General features: G+C 40.9%; 1 protein-coding gene across 9 annotated transcripts in view; it reads right to left on the bottom strand.

Annotated features, from left to right (window-relative positions):
• The window catches only part of Ryr3 (ryanodine receptor 3), a 538,051-nt gene that overhangs the window by 174,469 nt on the left and 343,218 nt on the right, over window positions 1–20,364 (bottom strand). For all 9 annotated transcript variants that reach the window (XM_031371354.1, XM_031371356.1, XM_031371353.1 and 6 more), the window contains 3 exons: window positions 18,145–18,345; window positions 14,451–14,553; window positions 13,503–13,640 (listed from right to left, as the gene is read on the bottom strand). In XM_031371354.1, coding sequence (XP_031227214.1) covers window positions 13,503–13,640; window positions 14,451–14,553; window positions 18,145–18,345 — 442 coding nt within the window. The remainder of the gene's footprint in view (window positions 1–13,502; window positions 13,641–14,450; window positions 14,554–18,144; window positions 18,346–20,364) is intronic.

Here is a 20,364-nt window from a genome sequence, read left to right on the forward strand (position 1 = left end):
ATTAAAAAATGGGGTACAGAGCTAAACAAAGAATTCTCAATTGAGGAACACCGAGTGGCTGAGAAGCATCTAAAGAAATGTTCGACATCCTTAGTCATCAGGGAAATGCAAATCAGGCCCCATGCTTTAAGGATCACCCATTGCCAATTGATTTGCTGCTGGAGGAGGGAGAAGCATTCCTTTTCTACAGTGTTCCTAATGGTAATTCTCCTGTGCTCCAGTGGGTGGCCCCCATGTCCACGCATATACAGACAGTGCTAATTGGACTTATCAAAATCAATAACACAAACAACAAATAAACAAACCTTAAAAGAAGTTTAAAAAGAGGAGGGGGTACAGAGAACTGTCTCAGTGGTTTAGAGCACTTGCTGCTCTTGTACAGGACCTGCGCTCAGGTCTTAGCACCCATGTCGGGTGACTCAGAACTACCTGTACCTCCAGCTTTAGGGGTATGGGATATTGCTGGCTTCTGTGAACACTGTCACTCAGGTGCATATGCCCACCCAAAGAAACGCACATCTACAAACTTTAAAATAAAATAAATCTTTACAAAAAAGATATGAAGCTAGCAGGGGGCATGTGGGAGAGAAGTGTGGGAAGAGCTGGAAGAGGGAGGTAGGGTGCCTATGACATTCCACTGCATATGTGCACGAAACTGTCAAGAATTTAAAAAAATAATATGTAAAATAAAATAAAATAAAAACAAAAGTGGTTCAGACTTCAGATTTCTATCTACCTCAGCAGGAGCTGTCAAGTGCCTCCAATGGGACTTTTAGAAAGTGATACTATTTATGTCAAGATGAAAGGAATGAAGAAGCAAAGGAAGATATATATCACTATAAGGCCTGTGTTTTGTGATGAGCAAAATAAACCAAACTGTGAAAAAAAATGGAACAAAGTGAATTGTGTACTATGATTTCCCTGATGAGATTATTATTATTATTATTAACATTCTAATGCATTTGATCTTTGCAATTAGTGTAATCACACACAGGCAACTTCCTCAAATATATGACTGATATGCCACATTTAAAATGATTATTCAAGCTAACTCAGAATGGCAATATGCTGAATGTACTGTGTTTCTTAGAAAGACTTGATGCTCTAGAAAACAATAGTTTCTTCACTCCCTGACCTTTGTACTAGTCCTACATTCTGCAAAAGAAAGAGAGTATCTTCCCATCAGAGCTTGATTTAGGACACCCTTTGGGAGTGTCTTGATTCAGTTGTTTACTGTGCACCACCAGTCATTTTAGAACCTGCTTCTTTGATTTCAGAACTCTAAGCTGGACATGTGTGACCCTTACAGGAAAAATCACCAGTCATTTACCATTGTTACAAGTCCTCTCCTTTAAGTAGTCAAATGCCAACTACCACAAAAAAGGGTCATTTGCTCTCATGGTGCAGGTTCCCATCTTAAAACTGCAGGAGTCTAGAACTTTCAAATACTTTTCTGGATATATTTTTTCTTTTCTCTCCAAATTTAGATCATAAGCCAATGGTCATCACTCGATGAACTACATGCTTCTTATCAAAGGGTACATGCTGGCCACTGGCAAAGCGAATCCCACACCTGAACTGTTAAATTTCTGAGGGTATTCTTAAATCTGGGACAGCTTGGAAGAAACAAATTTCAATTACATTGAGGAGAAGGAATAAACGAAACTACACTGTACTGAGGTTAAACTCAGAAAACAATTTATAATGTTCACAGTACAATGGAATAGAAAATTATGTGCATTTAAACAATGGGGTACCTACTTTAAAATTCCAGGTGATTGAAAGTCAGCCTCTGTATTCTGTATACAGCCAGAGGTGTGAAGAGGTGTGGATGATTTCCAAGTGTAGGCTACCTGTTTGTATTCTAAGAGGACAAAGAAAGAGGATGGATCTGGTTGGCTGAGGAAATAGGGAGGAATTCAGAAGAGCTAGGGAAGGGGAAGCTATAACCAAAATATATTGTATAAAATTATTTTCAATTAAGAAAAAAGAATAGATAGGAGTTGATGATTTACTGTTACAGCACTTGCCAACAGCCTTTGTTAGGCCCCCAGCTTAAGGGGCTGTAGTGGGGTTGGTGGTTGGGATTGTATTTTTAACCTCTGCTTTCTGTTTTCCTATTGTTCCTAGATTGAACAATGGATCCCTGTCTCTGCTAAAATATCTCCATATCCCAGAGGGCAAAAGGGACTCTGCAGCTAACGCTAACTGAGAGATTCTGAGTCAGAGGGATGACTGTGGATGACTTCCCAAGAGTCTGAGAGAAGAGGCAAGAGAGTCAGCAATGAATGAGTAGGGTCCTAGTGGGGCCATTCTCTACCCAAAGAAGGCAGTGGTTCTCTAGAAGATCAAAGGACAAGAACCTTCTAGGAGTGCAATCAAGCCCAGTCACTTCAGTTTAATAACCTCTGAAACTGTAAGGTAGTAAGTTTGTGCTATCTGGGGTGTTGGTAGATTTATGGTAACTTGCTACAGAAGTGATTAGGAAGCTTGTATACTGTGATCTAGGTCTTGAGTAGAGGGTATTTTTTTTAAACTCCTTTTTGAGACTAGAACTCTATCAGGTTGTTGACAAAGCTGCGGTCTCCATCTAACGGGTCCAAAGCTTAAAGCCAAGCCAGACTTAACATTAAGCATATAGAATAGCTATGAACTGATGGACAGCACATAGAGATAATATCCGGAGCTTGCTATCTTTTTCATGAAGCCTGGCTTGCCTCTACCTCTGAAAACCAAGTGCTATTACAACCTACATCTTAATGAGACTCTCCACTGAGAAAGTGGTGATGCTGCACCATATACAATACCATGCATAACTCACCTGGCTCTTCTGTCTTAATAGCATCTAAAATCCTGTTTGTGCAGGGTCCCCCTCTAGTCTGTGGTTAATAATTCTCAAGGATCCAACTTTATTTCAAATATAGGTTCTATCAACTTGAGTCACCCAGAATCTATTTTCTAGGTCAAACTGGCTGATGCATCAAGGATTGGCTTATGACCAACTTTTCTAGTCAGTCAAAGGTGGTCTCAGGGCCCAGAGAACAGCAGGAGAAACTGTGTTGCTCACCCTTTTGTCACAGTAAGGAATGGATTTAAGGCCCATTAAGACAGTAGCTGACATCCCACTGTCAATCTGAAAACAAAGCTGGAACAAGTGGATTGTGGGAAGAGTGGGCACAGCTACTGGCTCAGTCCGTCCCAACAGACGGCCCCATCGCTAACTCTCCAGAAATGTCTATCAGTGTGGCCCCTCTCTGCCTCCTCTCCCCAAACTGGGTTTTGTGTTTCTTGTTTGCTAAAAGCATTGATAGGATAAATGTGAAAAGAAAGTTTGTATGGCCTATGATTTTTACATTCAATGCAGAAGCTAAGGTAAATGCAGACTTCTAGCCTTCAGAATATTAAAGTCAGCCCTATTTTATCAAATCCTTCTTTGTTACTTTCTTTTTACATATAAAGAAAACAAACACAGAGAGGCTAAGAACATGCCTAATATCACAGTTGGTAAATGGTGATGCCCCAGGCTGCTAGAATCTATTCCTTGTACTTTATCATCTCAAGTTATTTACCTTCATAACACTCAGAAAAATAGATATTTTATTAGGACCTTAAACTTACATTATGCCTACTGTCTAGACACTCTCTTAATAAGTCACGAAATAGATTCAGATGTAAAATCCTGAAACCTATAAAGCTTTAGTTCTTTTCGTGACACTCTTGGTCAGATTACTTTCTTATAGCCTCATTTTCTTTACCAATAAAATAAAACCACCCTATAAAATGCCTCTTGAAGGTGGCGGGATAGTAGTAAAAGCACTAGGCAGGGCCAGCTGTGTGTCCTCAGACAAGTCATCCACCTCTCTGTGTCTCTGTCTGCATCTGAAAGTACATGTCTATGAGACATGCTGTGCTCTTGAAAGAGTGGCAATAATTTATTCAAGCAGCAAATGAAAGCCTGTAGCTTCACTGGGCTAAATGGGCAAGCAGCAAGATTCTACTCCCACTTTTAGTGTCCAATTTCAACGCTATTCAGCTTGCTTTTCCTATGAGTAAAACCTAAGATTGAAGAAATAAAACAAAATCTCAAAATTCCAGCAGTTCCTGATACCAGTAAGTGGCCATTGTCAAAGCGTCAGTGCACACCACTAATCACCAGGATGGGGGAGTTGAGCTCTGGGAACTGCATGGCCTTTTTGATGATTGTTCTGATTGCTTGTGGAAAGGAAACTGTCTGTCAGAGGTCACATTCTCCATTCAGCTCTACTGAGGTTTGCAGGGGAAGGGATTTCTATCCTATCTATTCTCCGTCTTGGAGCTTCCTCAGGTCAAACTCACCAAATGGCCAAGTATCTACTGCTTAGCAATGGAGAAAGCCAGGGGAAAGTGAAATCAAAGGACATCAAGGACTCAACTATAGGCAAATTAATTCCGCCAATTTCTCTGTGCTTCTCCAATGTCTCTCTGGCCCAAGAGCTACAGCTGGGACCCCTTTACCTTATTTAACAAGACCACATGTTTTGGGGGATTATCACTGGGAATGACACTTGAAGGTGGTCTGAAATGAAAGCAAAAGCCTGTAAGAGTCTGAAACATTGTTCCTGGGTAGCTTTTGTGTCTAATGTGTGTTACTGGATCACAAAGAACGTCCACTGGTGCTGTGAGGTTGGCTGAGGGCTCACAACATCAGCACGTCTCAGCTGTCCCCATGCTTTTGGGATATACATACTTGTTTTTGTCTGTTCTGACTTCCCTAGCCTAGGAATAGGGCATGACTTTCAGCTCCTTGTCAGTTATCACACTTCTTGCTGCAATCCTTATAGCCCATGGTAGCTAGCATTTCCTGCATGTCTAGCAATATGTTAAGTCCTACACCTGAATTAGCATTCAATCCTCATAAACATCACCTAAGAACAGAAAGGACAGATGTGGCAGTGACCAAATTTCCCCATCATCATGGCCCTTATAGTTTAATCTTCCCTTTACACTCTGTTTAAGGAAAGAAACATTTCAATTTCTTGAACAGAAGTGAGTTCTTGTAAATAGTATGTCTGCTAAGGCATCCAAGGGAGTGAGAGCTAAGCATGGAATGTGGAGGTTTTTGACTATTTAAAACAGACTACAGACTCCACAAGTGAGTCACACTAGCCTGGCTACCTTGGAGCCTAGCTTTCAGGACAGACTGTGCACAGTCATGTGGCTTCTGTACCTACCTATCTGCTAAATCTGTCTCTAAATTTCCCTTCGTCTGTTTTATAGTGCATCTAAGTGTGCTTGTGTGCATGCATGAGTTTGTGGGTGGAGGTACATGTGTATGTACAGGAGTGTGTGCGTATGTGTAATCATGTTGGTGGAGGCCAGAAGTCAACCCTGGGTATTGTTTACTTTGTTTCTTGAGACAGGGTCTTTCACTGGCCTGTAGCTAATCACGTAGGCTAGGATGTCTGGACAGGTAGCACTAGAGATCAATCTATCTCTGCCTCACCAGGGATGAGACTATAAGCACACATTACCACACTAACATTTTCCCAAGGGTCCTAGGGATCAAGTTCAGGTCTTTGGCCTCCCATATGGCTTTCTACCTTGGTCAGAGCCTCATACATATGGGTAGAAACAAGCATGCAAACCCCCACCCTTCTTTCCCCACCACCTGGATACTTTTTTAGTGTTAGAAGCAGCAATACTACACAAGCCACCAGTGAAACTGCACTCCGATGTTCTAGCCGCATTCTGCTCTATGGCTCCCTGGGGTCTCATCCATCATAAGGAGATAATTAGCCTGTTGTTTTTGAGATCAGTCATCCAGCCTCATAATCACTTTTTCAAAATGTACAGGCAATTGCATGACTGATGGTGATATGACAGAGAAAAGAGCACAGAAGGGACAGAGAGTGCTCGCTGATCTGATTCGGGGGAGGGGAAGTGAATGAGAATGCCTGTTCCCCACCCAAGAGGCTCAGGTATTTGAATGTTTGGTCCTTAGTTGGTGGAACTGTCTTGGGAAGGACTAAATGTAGGCTTTGTTGGAGGAAGGTGTGCCACTGGGAGTGGGCTTTGAGGTCTCAAAAGCACAGGTCATACCCAGTCTAGCCCTCTTTGTCTCCATGCAGATGGCTACTGCCCCAGTGCCATGCCTGCCTGCCTGCTACCATACTACCGCCATGGTGGTAGTGGACTCACCTTGTGAAACTAAGCCAGCCCCAGTTAAATGCTCCCTTTTATAAGTTGCCTGATCACAGTGTCTCATCACAGAAATGGAATAGTGACGAAGACACGGAGAAACACCTGAAATGAAGATGAAGCTAAGACAGAACTATGAATGGGCAATGTGAGTCTACCATCTTTACTCAGGTTTAAATACCTGATATAACAGGTACAATATAAACAGGAAGCAGGAGCTCACTGAGCTTGGTTGCTCATTCGGAGGAAAAAGCCAAGAAATGGTGACATATAAAGTATCTAGGACAGTGCCAGGAACAAAGGACTCACTCAGTATATGTAAGAGTTTCTTCTCCAGTTTTAAACACAGATTACCAAAATAGAGGACCCACATTGTTTACCTGAGCCCCAGAGGACCTGGTTTGGATTGGTGGCTCTAAGGCACCGAAAGGGAGCAATATAGTCCATTCTGACCCTGTCTCTCTCTCAGAGCTGTGCTTCTCTGCTTCTCTTTTGCCATCCCCTTTCCCTTTTATGAACTGTTGTGATTGCTCTGGTTCCAATCGTCCCTATTTCCTGACTGAAGCTTAGCTGGCCAGCAGCTTTAATCCTATCTGTAACCAGCATCCTCCTTCACATTCGACATCATATTTGTATATTCATATTTGTACATGGCCTGTTGACATCACCTGAGGCATCGTACTGTCTGCCACAGTCCTTATCCAAGTTATATCACCCAGAGAGCATGTCTGTCTCCTTGGTTCCAATATCTCCCTGGAGCAGGGATGAGTGAAATCCTTGATTGAAAGATCATTTTTCTTAAACATATTTTACAGGTGCCTCAAACAGTGCCTGAAATATGGGAGGTAATCACCAAATATTTGAAATTAAACACTGTGCCAGATATGCTTTGCATATGCTGAATAATCTAATCCTTATAATGACCCAATGAGGTAATTTACTCTCTTTCCAGCTTACAGGCAAGAAAACTGAGACACAGCCACCATGCATTTAACCTTACAGATGTGAAGTAAAGCAAGAATGTAAGACTAGGTTGCTTAACTCGGGAGCCCTGTAAATCAGGACCATTTCACTACCATTGAGAAAACTAACGATATATAAGAAACATACAGCTGGAGAGATGGCTCAGTGGCTAAGAGCACTGGCTGCTCTTCCAGACAACCTGGGTTTAATTCCCAGCACCCACACGGCAGCTCACAGCTGTCTGTAACTCTAGTTCTAGAGAATCCAACACCCTCACACAGCGGGTAAAACACCAATACATATGAAATAAAAATAAATTTAAAAATGAAACTTTCACAGTTGTGGGATGTAAAACCATGCCAGGAAGTTTGGTAAGTTAGAGCAGGTCGAGACCCAGAGACTCAGTGGGTACACAGCTGAGGCTTAGTGGGCACACAGCTGAGACTCAGTGGGCACACAGCTGAGGCTTAGTGGGTACACAGCTGAGGCTTAGTGGGTACACAGCTGAGGCTTAGGTGACTCCCAGCTCCCTGCCAGAGTCTTGACTTGGAACATGTACCATGCTTCTCACACAAAAGAAGTGTGTCCTGTGGTCATGTAGGCTCATACTAATGAGGTACCTAGAGGCCCAGGGCTTAGCCAATAAGTTTCTCTTCCCAGACATTCCTCCCTACAAAAGGTATTTAACCTCAGGCCCACCCTGAGAAGTGGGGGTATGGTTTTATGCATCCATTTTCTGCCATGACAATAAACTGGTTAGAAGCATGTTCTGTCTCTTTTCATCAAGATCTGCCATGGGGAGCCATGGAGAAGGCTTTCACCTACAGAGCTGAAGCCTAATTTCCCTGTAGAAGGCCTTGCTGCACTCCCAGCTATAACTGCCCCCCAAGTCTGCCTCCACCAATATAAGGGCAATCATCTCCACTGGGACAATTGGGAGCTCTGGTGCCTTGGGGCCTCCTGAGGCATGGGGTAAGTTGCAAACTCCCCATGTTCTGCCTCCCCAGGCAGCTGTGCCCTGTGGTGGGGCAGATGCAGGCCTACAACCCTATACACAATCACTGCTTACAGGGGACATGTTACTGTTATATAAACAATACATATAGGAATATCAATGTCTTAGATCAATGCAACCGCTATATAGTTTAGGTAAGCTATTTATTTGTCTTTAGTTGAATTATAAAATAGAAATCAGTGTGTTTGCTTATGTGAGAAGCAATAGTATTTACAGAGGGGCTTAAGACAAGGCACAGGGTAATATGTGTATCACATATACACCAAACCCTTCATTTATGCAATTCCAGGGCCTTATACAGCAAATGAGAACACTGTACTGGTGAACTGGGTTTTATTAGCGATCCTTTGAGGCACAGTGTTTACATTTCCACTGCATCCCATTTGGTTCCCCATAGACTCCAGCCCACCCTAACTTGTTGTCATGCCTGGATTCAGCTTGAACTTTCCTGTCTTTTGGCATTCTTGTGCAGTGTTGTCAATACAATGCTTGTCTTTCCTATTTTATCTACTTGTTCACATTCTTACAACACTTTTCCAACTCCTCCTCAGACCATGAATACAACCTCATTACTGTAAGAGTAATTTATCCAGACCTAATTTTGCTTTTATATTCAAGGCTCCACTTTCCATGTTTGTGAGCCTTAAAGTGAATACTTTGCACTTATAGGTTAAAAATTTTAGGTCAATGGAATGAATATAGGAAAAAAATCCTCACATTAAGACCCAGTAAGGAAAGGTAAATAACTCCATATAAGGAGGGAAGTCACTTAAACTCCAGTGAGACATTATATGACATGCTGAGGCAGGAGGGAGAGGAGCAAGGTTAGAAGAAAGATTTTACAGAGGAGGGATCACTCTTTCCATGTTGTCTGTGTCTCTGTCTGTCTCTGTCTCTGTCTCTGTCTCTCTCTCTCTCTCTGTTTCTCTCTCTCTCTCTCTCTCCTGTGTGTGTGTCCATCTGTCTTAAAGAACAACTATTTGGAGAGAATTTAGAAATTTTAGAAAGGAAGCCTAATGATATGGCCTGAGCCATCATTAAATGTATTTTCTAAAATTTCTAAGTTCTACATCCACAGAGCCACCCCCATTGGTGTGGTGATTTCACCTGGTATTCATTTGTACCAGAGCCCAGTACTTATTCTGGTTGTAAAGAACATGTTCTCTGCCCAGGAGTATTCATAAATAAGCTGTAGCATTCAACTGAAAGGAATTGTGGTTTAGAGCTGTTATACCATTCAGTGACAAGGCCAATGCTTCCTCAAGTAGTAGTTTTGGGACTTGATGGATTTGTAGTCATCTCTAGGGACTCCTCTGGTCTGGGTCTTATCAGAGGAGTGGCAAAGGAAAGCAAGCGTGTCCCGGGGATAAGAATGCCAGCTCAGCTCTGTGAGAGGGAGGCAGTGTTTGTGCAAACAGCACAGATTGAGAACAGAAGGCATCGCACCTCCTTTAGACAGACTCACTCCTACATCTAGTTCTTAACACTGTTCTCCACTGCTGTATTACAGTGGGTCAGCACAAGGTCTCTCATGTCAGCAGGGGGCCCCGTCTCCTTTACTTGCATTGCTTGAGAGAACTAAATATCCTTTGGGGCATTTCTTTTTATAGAGAAGATGGGGAAAATCATCTCCCATGGAGAAGGCATAGGTACATCACATTTCATCTGTAAAATCTGATAGCTGATTTTCATTTTCTTAACTTTAGAATTCAAGAGAAACAGCTGCTTGATCTCCTCTGGAGAAATAACTCAGTTGCTACAGCTACACATTTATATTTAAAGAAATTCTGTTTTAACGGCAGCTTGCAGTCCAGTCTTAGCATGCAAGGGCTCTCTTACGAATGTGCTAGACAGAGACATAAAAATATGACCTGGTATGATGGGCTATTGCTACGTCATTTCATTATCATAAGGCTCTTTGATAACACTGTAACGGTTTTCATTGACACCATGGCTTGTAGTTAATTTAAGCAAATCTCTTTAACACAGAGCTACTTAGCAGCATTCAAATGAGTTTCAGAACAGTGTTGTTCTCTCTTTCCTGAGACCGTCTGATCCATACCAACTGCACATAAAAGCAAATTTCAGGGAGGGTTACCACCACCTTATCTGACAGCTTCCAGTCCAAATCTTTGGCATCATTGGCTTTTAAGTGCTAAAATTCTGCATGCTATTGGGCTCTGACTTTCATTGCAAATGATAATTCACAGCAGTTATTAATCTGCTCAGATGTAGGAAACAGCATGGCACTATAGGAAGAGAAGATATTTAGACCTGAAGTGAAGTTATAGCTTCATTTGATTCAGTTATCCCAGGAAAATTTTCTGGATCCAAGAGGGAAAGGAGAATCATTGAATCTCTTGATTTTTTTTTGAGTCTTATTTTCCTCAATTGAATCATGAAGAAAGCTAACATCATTAGTAACATTAGTAACTAGTATATGTGGAGGTGTTTGGTAAATTCATGATAATCACCTAAATTATTTGTATTTTGTCAAGATAAACCACATAAGTAATGACATAGACAAGTTATCACTAATTTATAGGATTTTAACCATTTTTACAATTGGTTGTGGTAAAGGAATTTTAATTCAGCAAAATGGCTATTCTGGTAAGTGATTGCATCCAAAGACCTTCTAGTTCTATGAATCTGGCTGGAAGCAGCCATGTTTGAAATTGAGGGGCAGGCAAAGTAATGAACCAGAGGAAAAAAAATTGACAAAATGAGTCATAGATAGTATATGCCCAACTCTCACGAGAACAATGCAGGAAAGAGAGGGTAATTCAGTGAGTGCAGTTCAGTTGAGTTCAGGTAATACAGTGGAATGCAGTTGAGTTGGGAGTCAGTACAGTGACAGCAGTGCAGTGGAGTTGAGCTCATTCATGAGTTTGTATAGAGGCAGTTGAACCCAGAGAATAAGAAAGAGCCAGAAGATTAGAACAAATTGCCAGAGTTAGTTTGAGGCCAAGAAGAGCAATTCAGTGAGAAGCCTGGAGAAGCCAGATTGAATCAGTAAGCTTGGAGAGCAGTTCGAGCCAGAACCTCTGAGTTGAACCAGCTAGCCACAGATCAGAAAGAACTAGGAAGGGGTGAGCTTATTTAGCAGTTAGCCTCTGAGATGACAATTACATCAGAAAAATGAAAGCTACTTTTAGAACTGGTGCCCAATATGATTGGAGAAGGAGAACGCCCACCAATGATGCAGGTAGCAGAGGACATTTGATAGAAATGTTTCAGGGAACAAGAGATATCTGACAGAGAGACATCAAGAGGAAATTCATCTGTGATAGTCTTCACAGGAAGCATCAATTCTTCGAGTTCAGCTGGATGCTCAGAGAGACTCGGGAGACTCTGAAGTGTCAGGAACCTCAAGCTCAGAACAAGGAATGACACAGGAACCTCTGGGACAGTGAATCACAGTAAGCAACCCCAAAAGACAAGTTTAATTAGATAGACAGACCTTTTTGCATTAGAAATTGGGAAACTCCATTTCAGATCTCCATTCAAATCTAATAAGACCAAGAGTAGGAGTTGAGGGGAGAGAAACATTACTTGACAAAGCCATTGCTGTACTTACTGCAATTGCGACCACCAGGGTAAATCCCTCCCTCCCTTCAATTGCAAATTTTATACATGTCCTCTCAAAAAAGGTTGAAAAAATAGCTCTACAAGAAGAAAAATTAACTATGATATTACAAATGCTTGAGAGACCAAAGATAGAGGAGTAAAGAGAACAGGAAGTGCGTAATTGTGAAGCTATGGTACCTAATGAAATTAAAGATCAAGATAGACATTCCACTGGACCTATGGTGCCACCTCTTGAGTCAATTAAATTGATCAACCATTTTCTTTATTTCTTGGATCTTAAAACATTCAGGACATAAAACTTGGATGTCTTATAATTCCGCAGATGAGAGAGAGACAGCTCGGTGGAAGACACACAGTCTCAAGTGACAGGCCTGCCAGGTGTATGTATTTTATCCAAAAAGACAGAACATGATCTGTCTGCTGTAGTGCTAAGGCACAGTTGTGTAGGAAGTAATCCCTGGTGTTTGAGCCCCTCCATAGAATGAGACTTTTCAGAGGTAGATGATGAGTGATTCCATCTGATTGACTAGATTCATTTAACATGACATGGTCACTTTGTGGGAATCCTATCCATAAGACACTGTCAAAAAAAGCATTCACTTCCAGAATCAATTCATAGTAGGTTATATAGGAGATATGTAGGCCAGTACTTATTTGGTGGCAACCACAGAGAATCTCTAGTCACTTTTTTTGGGGTCGGGGCTCTACAATCCAGTTGGCTTGAGTTAATCAAAGCCAAAATATTTGCATGGTTATGGGATAGGACTGACCAGGATTGCCAGAGTCACGTTACTATATACTCTCTCAGAGGATTCAAAGCTTCCACTGACAAATTGGAATAATCTATTCCCCTCAGAGACATTCTAACAAAGATGGAAGATTAATATAAGGGCAATAAGATGTATGAACCCCCAAAGTGGTGTTTCCAGACACACCTATCATATCTTGACAGTCTATTTCTGTAGTAGATGATCTGAAAGTATGTTCTAAGATAGATAGGAATAGGGAATAAGATAAAAAGTAATAACATTAAACCTGGGACATTTTTTTCTTCTTTAGTCAAATGACAAAGTTGCCAAATCTGTAGCAAGGAGCAGACTGGTTTCATATGATATTCAGACAACCTGCCTCTTGGAAGTTAACTCATTTAGAGATAGTCAAGCAAGTCAGAGTTTTTCTTTCAACATGGGTCAAAATGGTTGAAGTTACCCACTGTGTAAAGAAGAGAAGAGGAAATTAGGACAATACTTGACATCCTTAAAAAATGGGTCAAAGACTGCAGGCTTCTGCAATCTCAATTCCATAGTAAAGAAAAAAGAGACCTGTTCTTTGTTTTACAAGTCCTGTTTTACTATTGTTTAATTTATTTGGTTGCAGTAGTTTTCCTTTCTTGAGTAACTGTAATCAGAAGTGAGAGACATTGGCAACACTTACAGGTGGAAAGAAAGATCGAAATCTTTGAGAGAATGTCTAAGTAGACAGACAATAAGAGCAGACACCAAACCGCTGATCTTTTCTCAGGAAAATTCCAAAAGTGAATTCCGCGAATCACAGGAAGGCAGAGGAAAACAAAACAAAACAAAGCAAAACAAACAAACAAACAAAAACTATTACACTATCAACTATGATGACAAGATGCCCATGCGTTGACTTCAGAGTTTAAACAACACCACGTGCCTTACCAGTGTATTGGAGAAAACCAGTTACCTTAAGTGTGAGAGAGCACAGAGTTGTGATTGAAAGGTAGTAGTGCACTTACTTGGATACGGCTCCTCTTCCTCTGTTGGTTGCTCCTTCTCAGGCTTGGGTAGGCCCTTGATTTTATACACCAGAGCACACAGTCTTCCTGTCCAGGAAGTATCCTCCTCCTCCTCTTCCTCTTCCTCCAAGGGAACCCCTAGCCAGCCACAGAATAGAGTGCAAATCCAAAGAGTATATTAAAGGTTATCTTATCACACAGATAAGAACGTAAAAAAGAAAATTTCCACCCTTCTGGAATATTTTCAAGAGATTAGAGGCAGCCTCATAGGAATATTTATCTACATTATGCCTTTCTAATAGTTGCTAGAATATATGACATCCTGTGTCCCAGAACATCAAATACCTTCAATCCCAAGGCTTTACTCTTCCTAACCTATGTTAACAGGGCTCTGGAGTCTCCAGACATACATTAACATTTATTACTTTAACTGAGAAGCTCAGATTTTCTCTACAGATTATTCAAGTTACCCATGTACAAGAATCTTAAATGCCATGATCCACTTAAAAATCAGCAGATATGCATCAAAGTAGGGATCAATGACTTAGAATTCTTCAGGGAAAATATTGACACCCATTTTTTGAAAAGTAATTTACAGGAGCTAAAAGAAAGAGGGTTCAAAATCTGTGCTTGACTGGGAGAAGAGCACAGTGTCGCTGTATGTAAACTGTATGTAAACAGTATGTAAACTGTATGTAAACAGTATGTAAACTGTATGTAAACAGTATGTAAACTGTATGTAAACTGAGTATGTAAACGGTATATAAACTGAGGTGTGGCATCAGTCTTCCTCCCACTTATTTTTTTTCCTCTAGAGACTTTCCCATTCCCTCTCTGTATCTTCTAGGTGAAGGTTTTCAGTCTGCCAGTGTGTCATCCCTAACTTCTCACTGCCACTCTAGGAAAGGAAGATGGCTTGTGGTTCTAGCCCCTCACTCAGCAGCTCACCACAGTGAACCAGAAGGTCCTCATGGAAGTCGTACAGCTCCTCTCGGATCTCCTCTGGGCAGGGGCAGTTCTCTCCCAGGTGAAAGTTGAGAAGCATGTTGATCTGTGAGGGCAAAAGGTAGGATGGCTAGGTTGTCTCCATGGCAGCCACGGGAGTTCAGATCACGCTGTAGACATGGCAGCCACGGGAGTTCAGATCATGCCGTAACACCACTCTTTGAAGTTTTTATTTAAAACTTTTTGGAGGGTAGGGAAAGTAAAAGTAGCTAACAGATAAAAGTAGCTTTTTCTTTTCTTTTTCTTATACTAAAGGCTGTTTTTTATTTGCACAGAATTTGGAGAATATTTGAAATAGAAAATTCCCATCACTCAGAGATAGTCTTGTTACTAATATTTTAGTAAATTTATTTCAGATTTTGTGTATATCCACAGAAATTAAAATCACACTCTCAACATAAACTTCTTTAAAATGTAACTTTTTAAACTTACTTTGCCTTGGACTATTTTTAAAACATGAATGTTTTAAATGTGTGCAACGTACTCAGTTCATTCTATGGATGGATACAATTTTATGTAAAATTAACCATCTGTTATAATATTTCTTGTTTATATTTTTATTATTTTTGTGCGTGCCTGGTGTGTGTGTATATGTGTCATGTTGTCATATGGAAGCCATGGCATGCATGTTGAGATCAGAAGATGACAGCCTCAGAGTTTGGTTCTTGCCTTCCATCTTATTTGAGACGGGGTCTTTGATGTTTTGGATTTCACGTCACACACTAAGCTAGCTGGCCTGTGAACTTCCTGGAATTCTCCTGCCTCTATTTCTCTTCTCTCCACACTAACATTGGGATTACAGATGCTCACACTCTGCATCAGCTTTTATGAGAGTTTTAGGGATTCACAATCAGGTCTTCACACTTATGTAGGAAGTGCTTTTACACACCAGACCATCTCCCCACTTGTTTCTGTTTTTCTCATAAACAAAGTTGCTTTGAACATTTTATATACTTTTTATTCACATGTCTGATCATTTTCTTATAGTAAACTAGAAGCAAAATGAATGGAGCAACAGGTCTGTACATTTTAATGGCTTGCAATATGAATTGTAAATTGCTTTTCAGAACTCTCACAACAGTTTTCATTATTCAAAATTTATATAAGTGTGTGTTACTTTGCCATCTCTATTACAGTAATGAGAGCTTAACACATTTTCAAATATTTTCCAGTTAGATGGGTGAAGAATGTCATATCCCTGTTCCTTTAATTTGCATTTAATTGCTGAGGTTGAAATTTACTTTCCACACATTAAGTCTAATTTTATTGCATATTTTGTACATTTTTTTCTGATGCTCTTCCTCTACTTTTCTACCAGGTAATTATCCATTTGAAAATTAGTTGGTGGAGTGCTTTTCACATTTGTCAACTTAGGCATTTTATAATATATACTCAACAATTTCTGAAGTTTTAGTTATTTATATTATATATACTCAATAGATTTCTTGAGCTTTAGTTATTTATAATATATACTCAATATATTTCTAGAGTGTTAGTTAGCTTTTAATTTTTGTATAGTACAGTATCTTCATTTAGGCTTTACTATTGAGATTTAGATTAATATCCTGTATTCACTGTGCCATTCTTTTTGCTTTTACTATTTTGTCTTAGTGTTCTTGATGTTTTTCTATTTACCATGTAGTATTCTTACAGTTTAGGGAGACTAGACTAATTTACAGATTAATATTTTAAATAAAGAGGACACACAAACTTACAAAGAGAAATGATGATAGTGAAGCCCATTTATTAAATCAAAAAAATTCTGCTCTAGTAATAAATAGGCTTTATCATTAGCTGAGAAGAAAAGACCTAGTGGCTGCCCCCAGAGTCCCTGCAATGCTGAAGCAGTGTTGAATGTAAAGATATTTCTAAATGTAACCACCATAAAGTGTTGTGAAAAATGTGCAGTCCCAGTGGCAACAAAGCAGGGCACTTACTCTGCTGTCTACATTAATCATAAAAAGCAATGCTAGCAGGGGTCAGTTTCCATACATTCTATTTTTCAAGTGATTCTGCATCCTAACCTCTGAAGTTGATCTAAATTGTCTTTCAATGACATTAAGTGCTTCCTTTCATTGAGAACGCTATGGGTAGGTCTCCTCATGATGTAAATTCTCTGGTAGGGGTGGAGATAGAGCACATGAATTTGTTAGCTCTTAGTGCTCTTTTCTAGGCTACCAGCCTCCTTACCTTGGGCCTACTGACTCAGAGATCCCAGAGAATGGGCCAAGTGGTCTGATTTACTAAGTTCTTTGATGACTTTGCCTAAGAAGCATTGGTCTATGCCTTAAGGAAGAATCCAAGTTACAGACTACTTAATGGTTTCTCTACTAAGAAGACTGGAGAAGGAAATAGAGGTTCTTGGGAGGGTAGAAGAAAAGCTTTGAAGTTACAATGGAGAAAAGGAAGATGGGAATCGCCTCTCTCCTTCTAGAAGCTTAGAGCAAGTTGGCTAGGTTGCTGAGGATGGTGATGGCTGGGCTAGAGATGTCAGGAGATGTGTGATCTCCGCTCAGCAGGCCACTCACGGAAGGCCTTAAAAGAAGGCGTGAGGCTGCAGGTTTCTCTAATACTCAAACTACTGGCAGGAGAGGGAACAGTTATGGAATTCCTTTTCAGAGGGAGGCATCTTGCTAAACAGTCTAAGATTCATTTTCTCATAGCATTCTAAGAAGAACCCTGGGCTATCGATGTAAACATTACTCACAGAAAAAGAAACTGTAGCAGAAGAAACTGAGACAAACCAGTCAGGAACCCAAAGCCACACGTGAGTGATGTGGAATAGATCTGTAGAGTTGTTAACTGAAGCCAATATTGGTGCTATATTTCTGCATTATTGTCTTCCAACTATTCACAAAAGTTTGAGAGAACATCATTTGCTCAGTGTCATGGGGGATATTCACAACCTACTACCAGTCTAAAAGAAGCCAGTACTGTTTGTAATATTCTCATTATTCTTGGGTAGCAGTTGGTATAACAGCATACTCATGCATTTGGCACGGTGCAGTCATCTAATGCAGCTAGTCCCAGGGACCTTCATATCTACAGCAATGACTAGCTTTGCCTTCTCTTTGGACATTGCCACTCAGGAGTCTTTCAAAAGCTACAATATGTGGTTCAGTGGCAAGACAATATAAATATCTATGTCCCATAAAATAGATTGGGGAAGTAATTGAATGAACTTATAGTTGTGACATTAATATAAAATAGTGGTAATTATATCGATAACAATGAATAGGCTGCTTATTAAATATTTATGAGATTAAAAGATGTAGTTTCAAAGACCGCTCTGGTATCCTCACTGAAGGATTTACATTCCTTTTGAACACTTAGGGAACAGTGGCCAGCTAGCCTGGATAGCACTATTATTCCATGAGGCGTTATTCCTTTATTGAGATGCATCTCAAAGTCGTCATCTCTCTTAGCAGCAACAACTACAAGTAAATCCTATATAACACATGCAGAAGATTCTCCCCCCTCACGCTGCCAAGATAACTGGCAGCTATCCCAGGCTATCTCTTGATGCTGTGGCTTCCATGGCCCTTCAGTCTGCTGAAGTTACTGCGAAGGGTTCAGGTATCCTGTTCTGGGGTTTTGAATTCCACAAGAACTGTATGGAAGCTCAGACAGGACTCACCTGCTCCTGGGGTGGGGAGCGGAACTCTCTTGTCTTCCTGGCAGTTAGGGCTGCAGACATGTTCAGGGCCTGCATGAGCTCATTGTAGCGGAACTTCTGATTTGCCTGCAGCTTGGACACGTAAATGTCACCAAATGCCACAATAGCCTCTACTCGGTGCTGCAGTTCACAGTCACAGAGGTAGCTGAGGAGTTCACACATCTGTAACAAAAAGCATGTGTATATACTTCCTTAGAGGATGCACTTAATGCTCACAGACCCACTTCACAGACAGTAACACTGAGACTTAGGAAAGTGTAGTGATTGATTTATCTAGTGCCGCAGAGTAATCATGAAGCTACTTGATAGAGTTCGCCTAAACCCAGAGATGAACTGTTCAGCCATTAGGGCCGGAAATGAGAGACAAAAGAACTTACTAAAAGTAACATCTTGTAGCAAATGCTTTCCTGGGGAGCTAGGTATGAAAGCTAGTATCAAAGTGTTCATGTGAGCCCTGCTTCCCTTTCTCACACTGTGCAGCAGCAGAAGGCTGGAATGTTGGAAAGCTTCCCCATCCCACCTTCCCAGATGGCTGCACTCCTTATCCGTGGTCAGTTTTTTTTGTTGTGGTAATGATCTTATCATCCTGTAAACTTAAATTGTTTTAAAATATAAATGCTAGGTAGGTGTGAGAGAATTATAAAGGCTGGGGAGGTCATTCAAGTCTGAGAGTGTTTTGTTCTCTAGTGGTAGTCTTGCCTTGGTGACAAGGATGCGCTCCCATGCATTCACTGTTTGGTTACTTCAGGGTAAAAACACAACACACTAAGTGTTGTGAGTGATTGTCCTCTGAGCCAAGAAACAACCATATTGGGGAGTTCAGTTCCAAGCTGGGCTTGTTGACTATTGATGTCCCCTCATAGAGGGGCAGAGAGGATCAAACCCCCCTCCCTTACTATCCAGGCCCCTTCTACCACATGTTGTATGCACTGCCTTAATTGTGCATGGCCTCAGGGAGGGGCTAGAGTCCATAGACCAGAAAAGATGAAGGGAGAGAGGCTCCGTCTACAGAGTTGCATGGAAGACCTCATTCCTGCTAGGTCAAGAGTTTCCAGGTATGGCCTTTTAGGGGAGAAGCACACAGACCCCCGATAGATAGCCCCTCACCTATGCTCTGTAAAGAAGCCAAATAAACCTACTGGTTCTCCAGAGTGAATTTTGTTGGAATCATGCCTGTGTTTGACATTGGGACCTTAGGGGGAAGAGTAGAAGTGTTAAAGGGGTAGAGATGTTACTTATATCTGCCCCTGGGAAGACATTTTAGCAACAGATGGTTAGTCTCTCATTAGATGGTTATCACCTTATATGATCACTCTCATATATGTGGTCCATTGTCAACTGAAGTGTCATTATGGAGTGCATGACTAGAGATCTGATGTTCACTTTAAAAATCTCTGCACTGCTAATAGCTGCCAGTTCTAGAGGTCGAACATGAAAAGAAGTAGTTCAAGTGCTGGCCAGGGAATTCATGCTAAAGAAAAGAGCTTGGCTCTGTATCACAGCATACTTACAGCATTTAGTAAAATGCTAAGGTAGAAGTGTGTGTGTGCACACATGCACATATGAGAATGCTCATGATTTTATATAGCTACATTTTCCCTCTATACTGGATATCTTGATTAACTGACTATATATAAATCCTATCATATTAGAAGAGAGAACTTTTACCCTAGATTACTTTATCTTCTATGATAGAAGATACTTCACATCTTTTATGAAAATATACTTGGCATTATCTTTTTGCATCACTTCCACTTTATAGAAGAGAACTCTAAGGTCATGACTGGCTGCTGACTTGAAAGTTTCCATATCCAGGAAGCAGCAGAGGAAGAACAGAATCCTAGGAATGGCTGCCTCAGGGTCCCTGCTCTTCATCTTCTTTTCTCCTTGTCTCAGTGCATAGAAGACAAAGATTATCATCCTTAGCACATGGCTCATGCTAGTTCACATGAGGAATCATTGTTTCGGATGGTATTGAAGGCTCCTTAGTTTGAGTAGCCATTTTGTGAATGCTGGGTCAGCAGGGCCTCATCATATTAGTGAAAGAACTCAGCTCAGTGACAGTGAGTGATGGGTGTGATGGTCCTGGCAGTCAGTTCCTTGGGGTTACTTTGGCTACAGAGCCTAATCCCCTTTGCTAAACAGGTACCTCTTAAATAGTCATCTGGGTCTCAAAGGCTC

Source organism: Mastomys coucha, unplaced genomic scaffold (assembly GCF_008632895.1).
Source record: "Mastomys coucha isolate ucsf_1 unplaced genomic scaffold, UCSF_Mcou_1 pScaffold15, whole genome shotgun sequence".
Taxonomy (NCBI): Eukaryota; Metazoa; Chordata; class Mammalia; order Rodentia; family Muridae; genus Mastomys; species Mastomys coucha.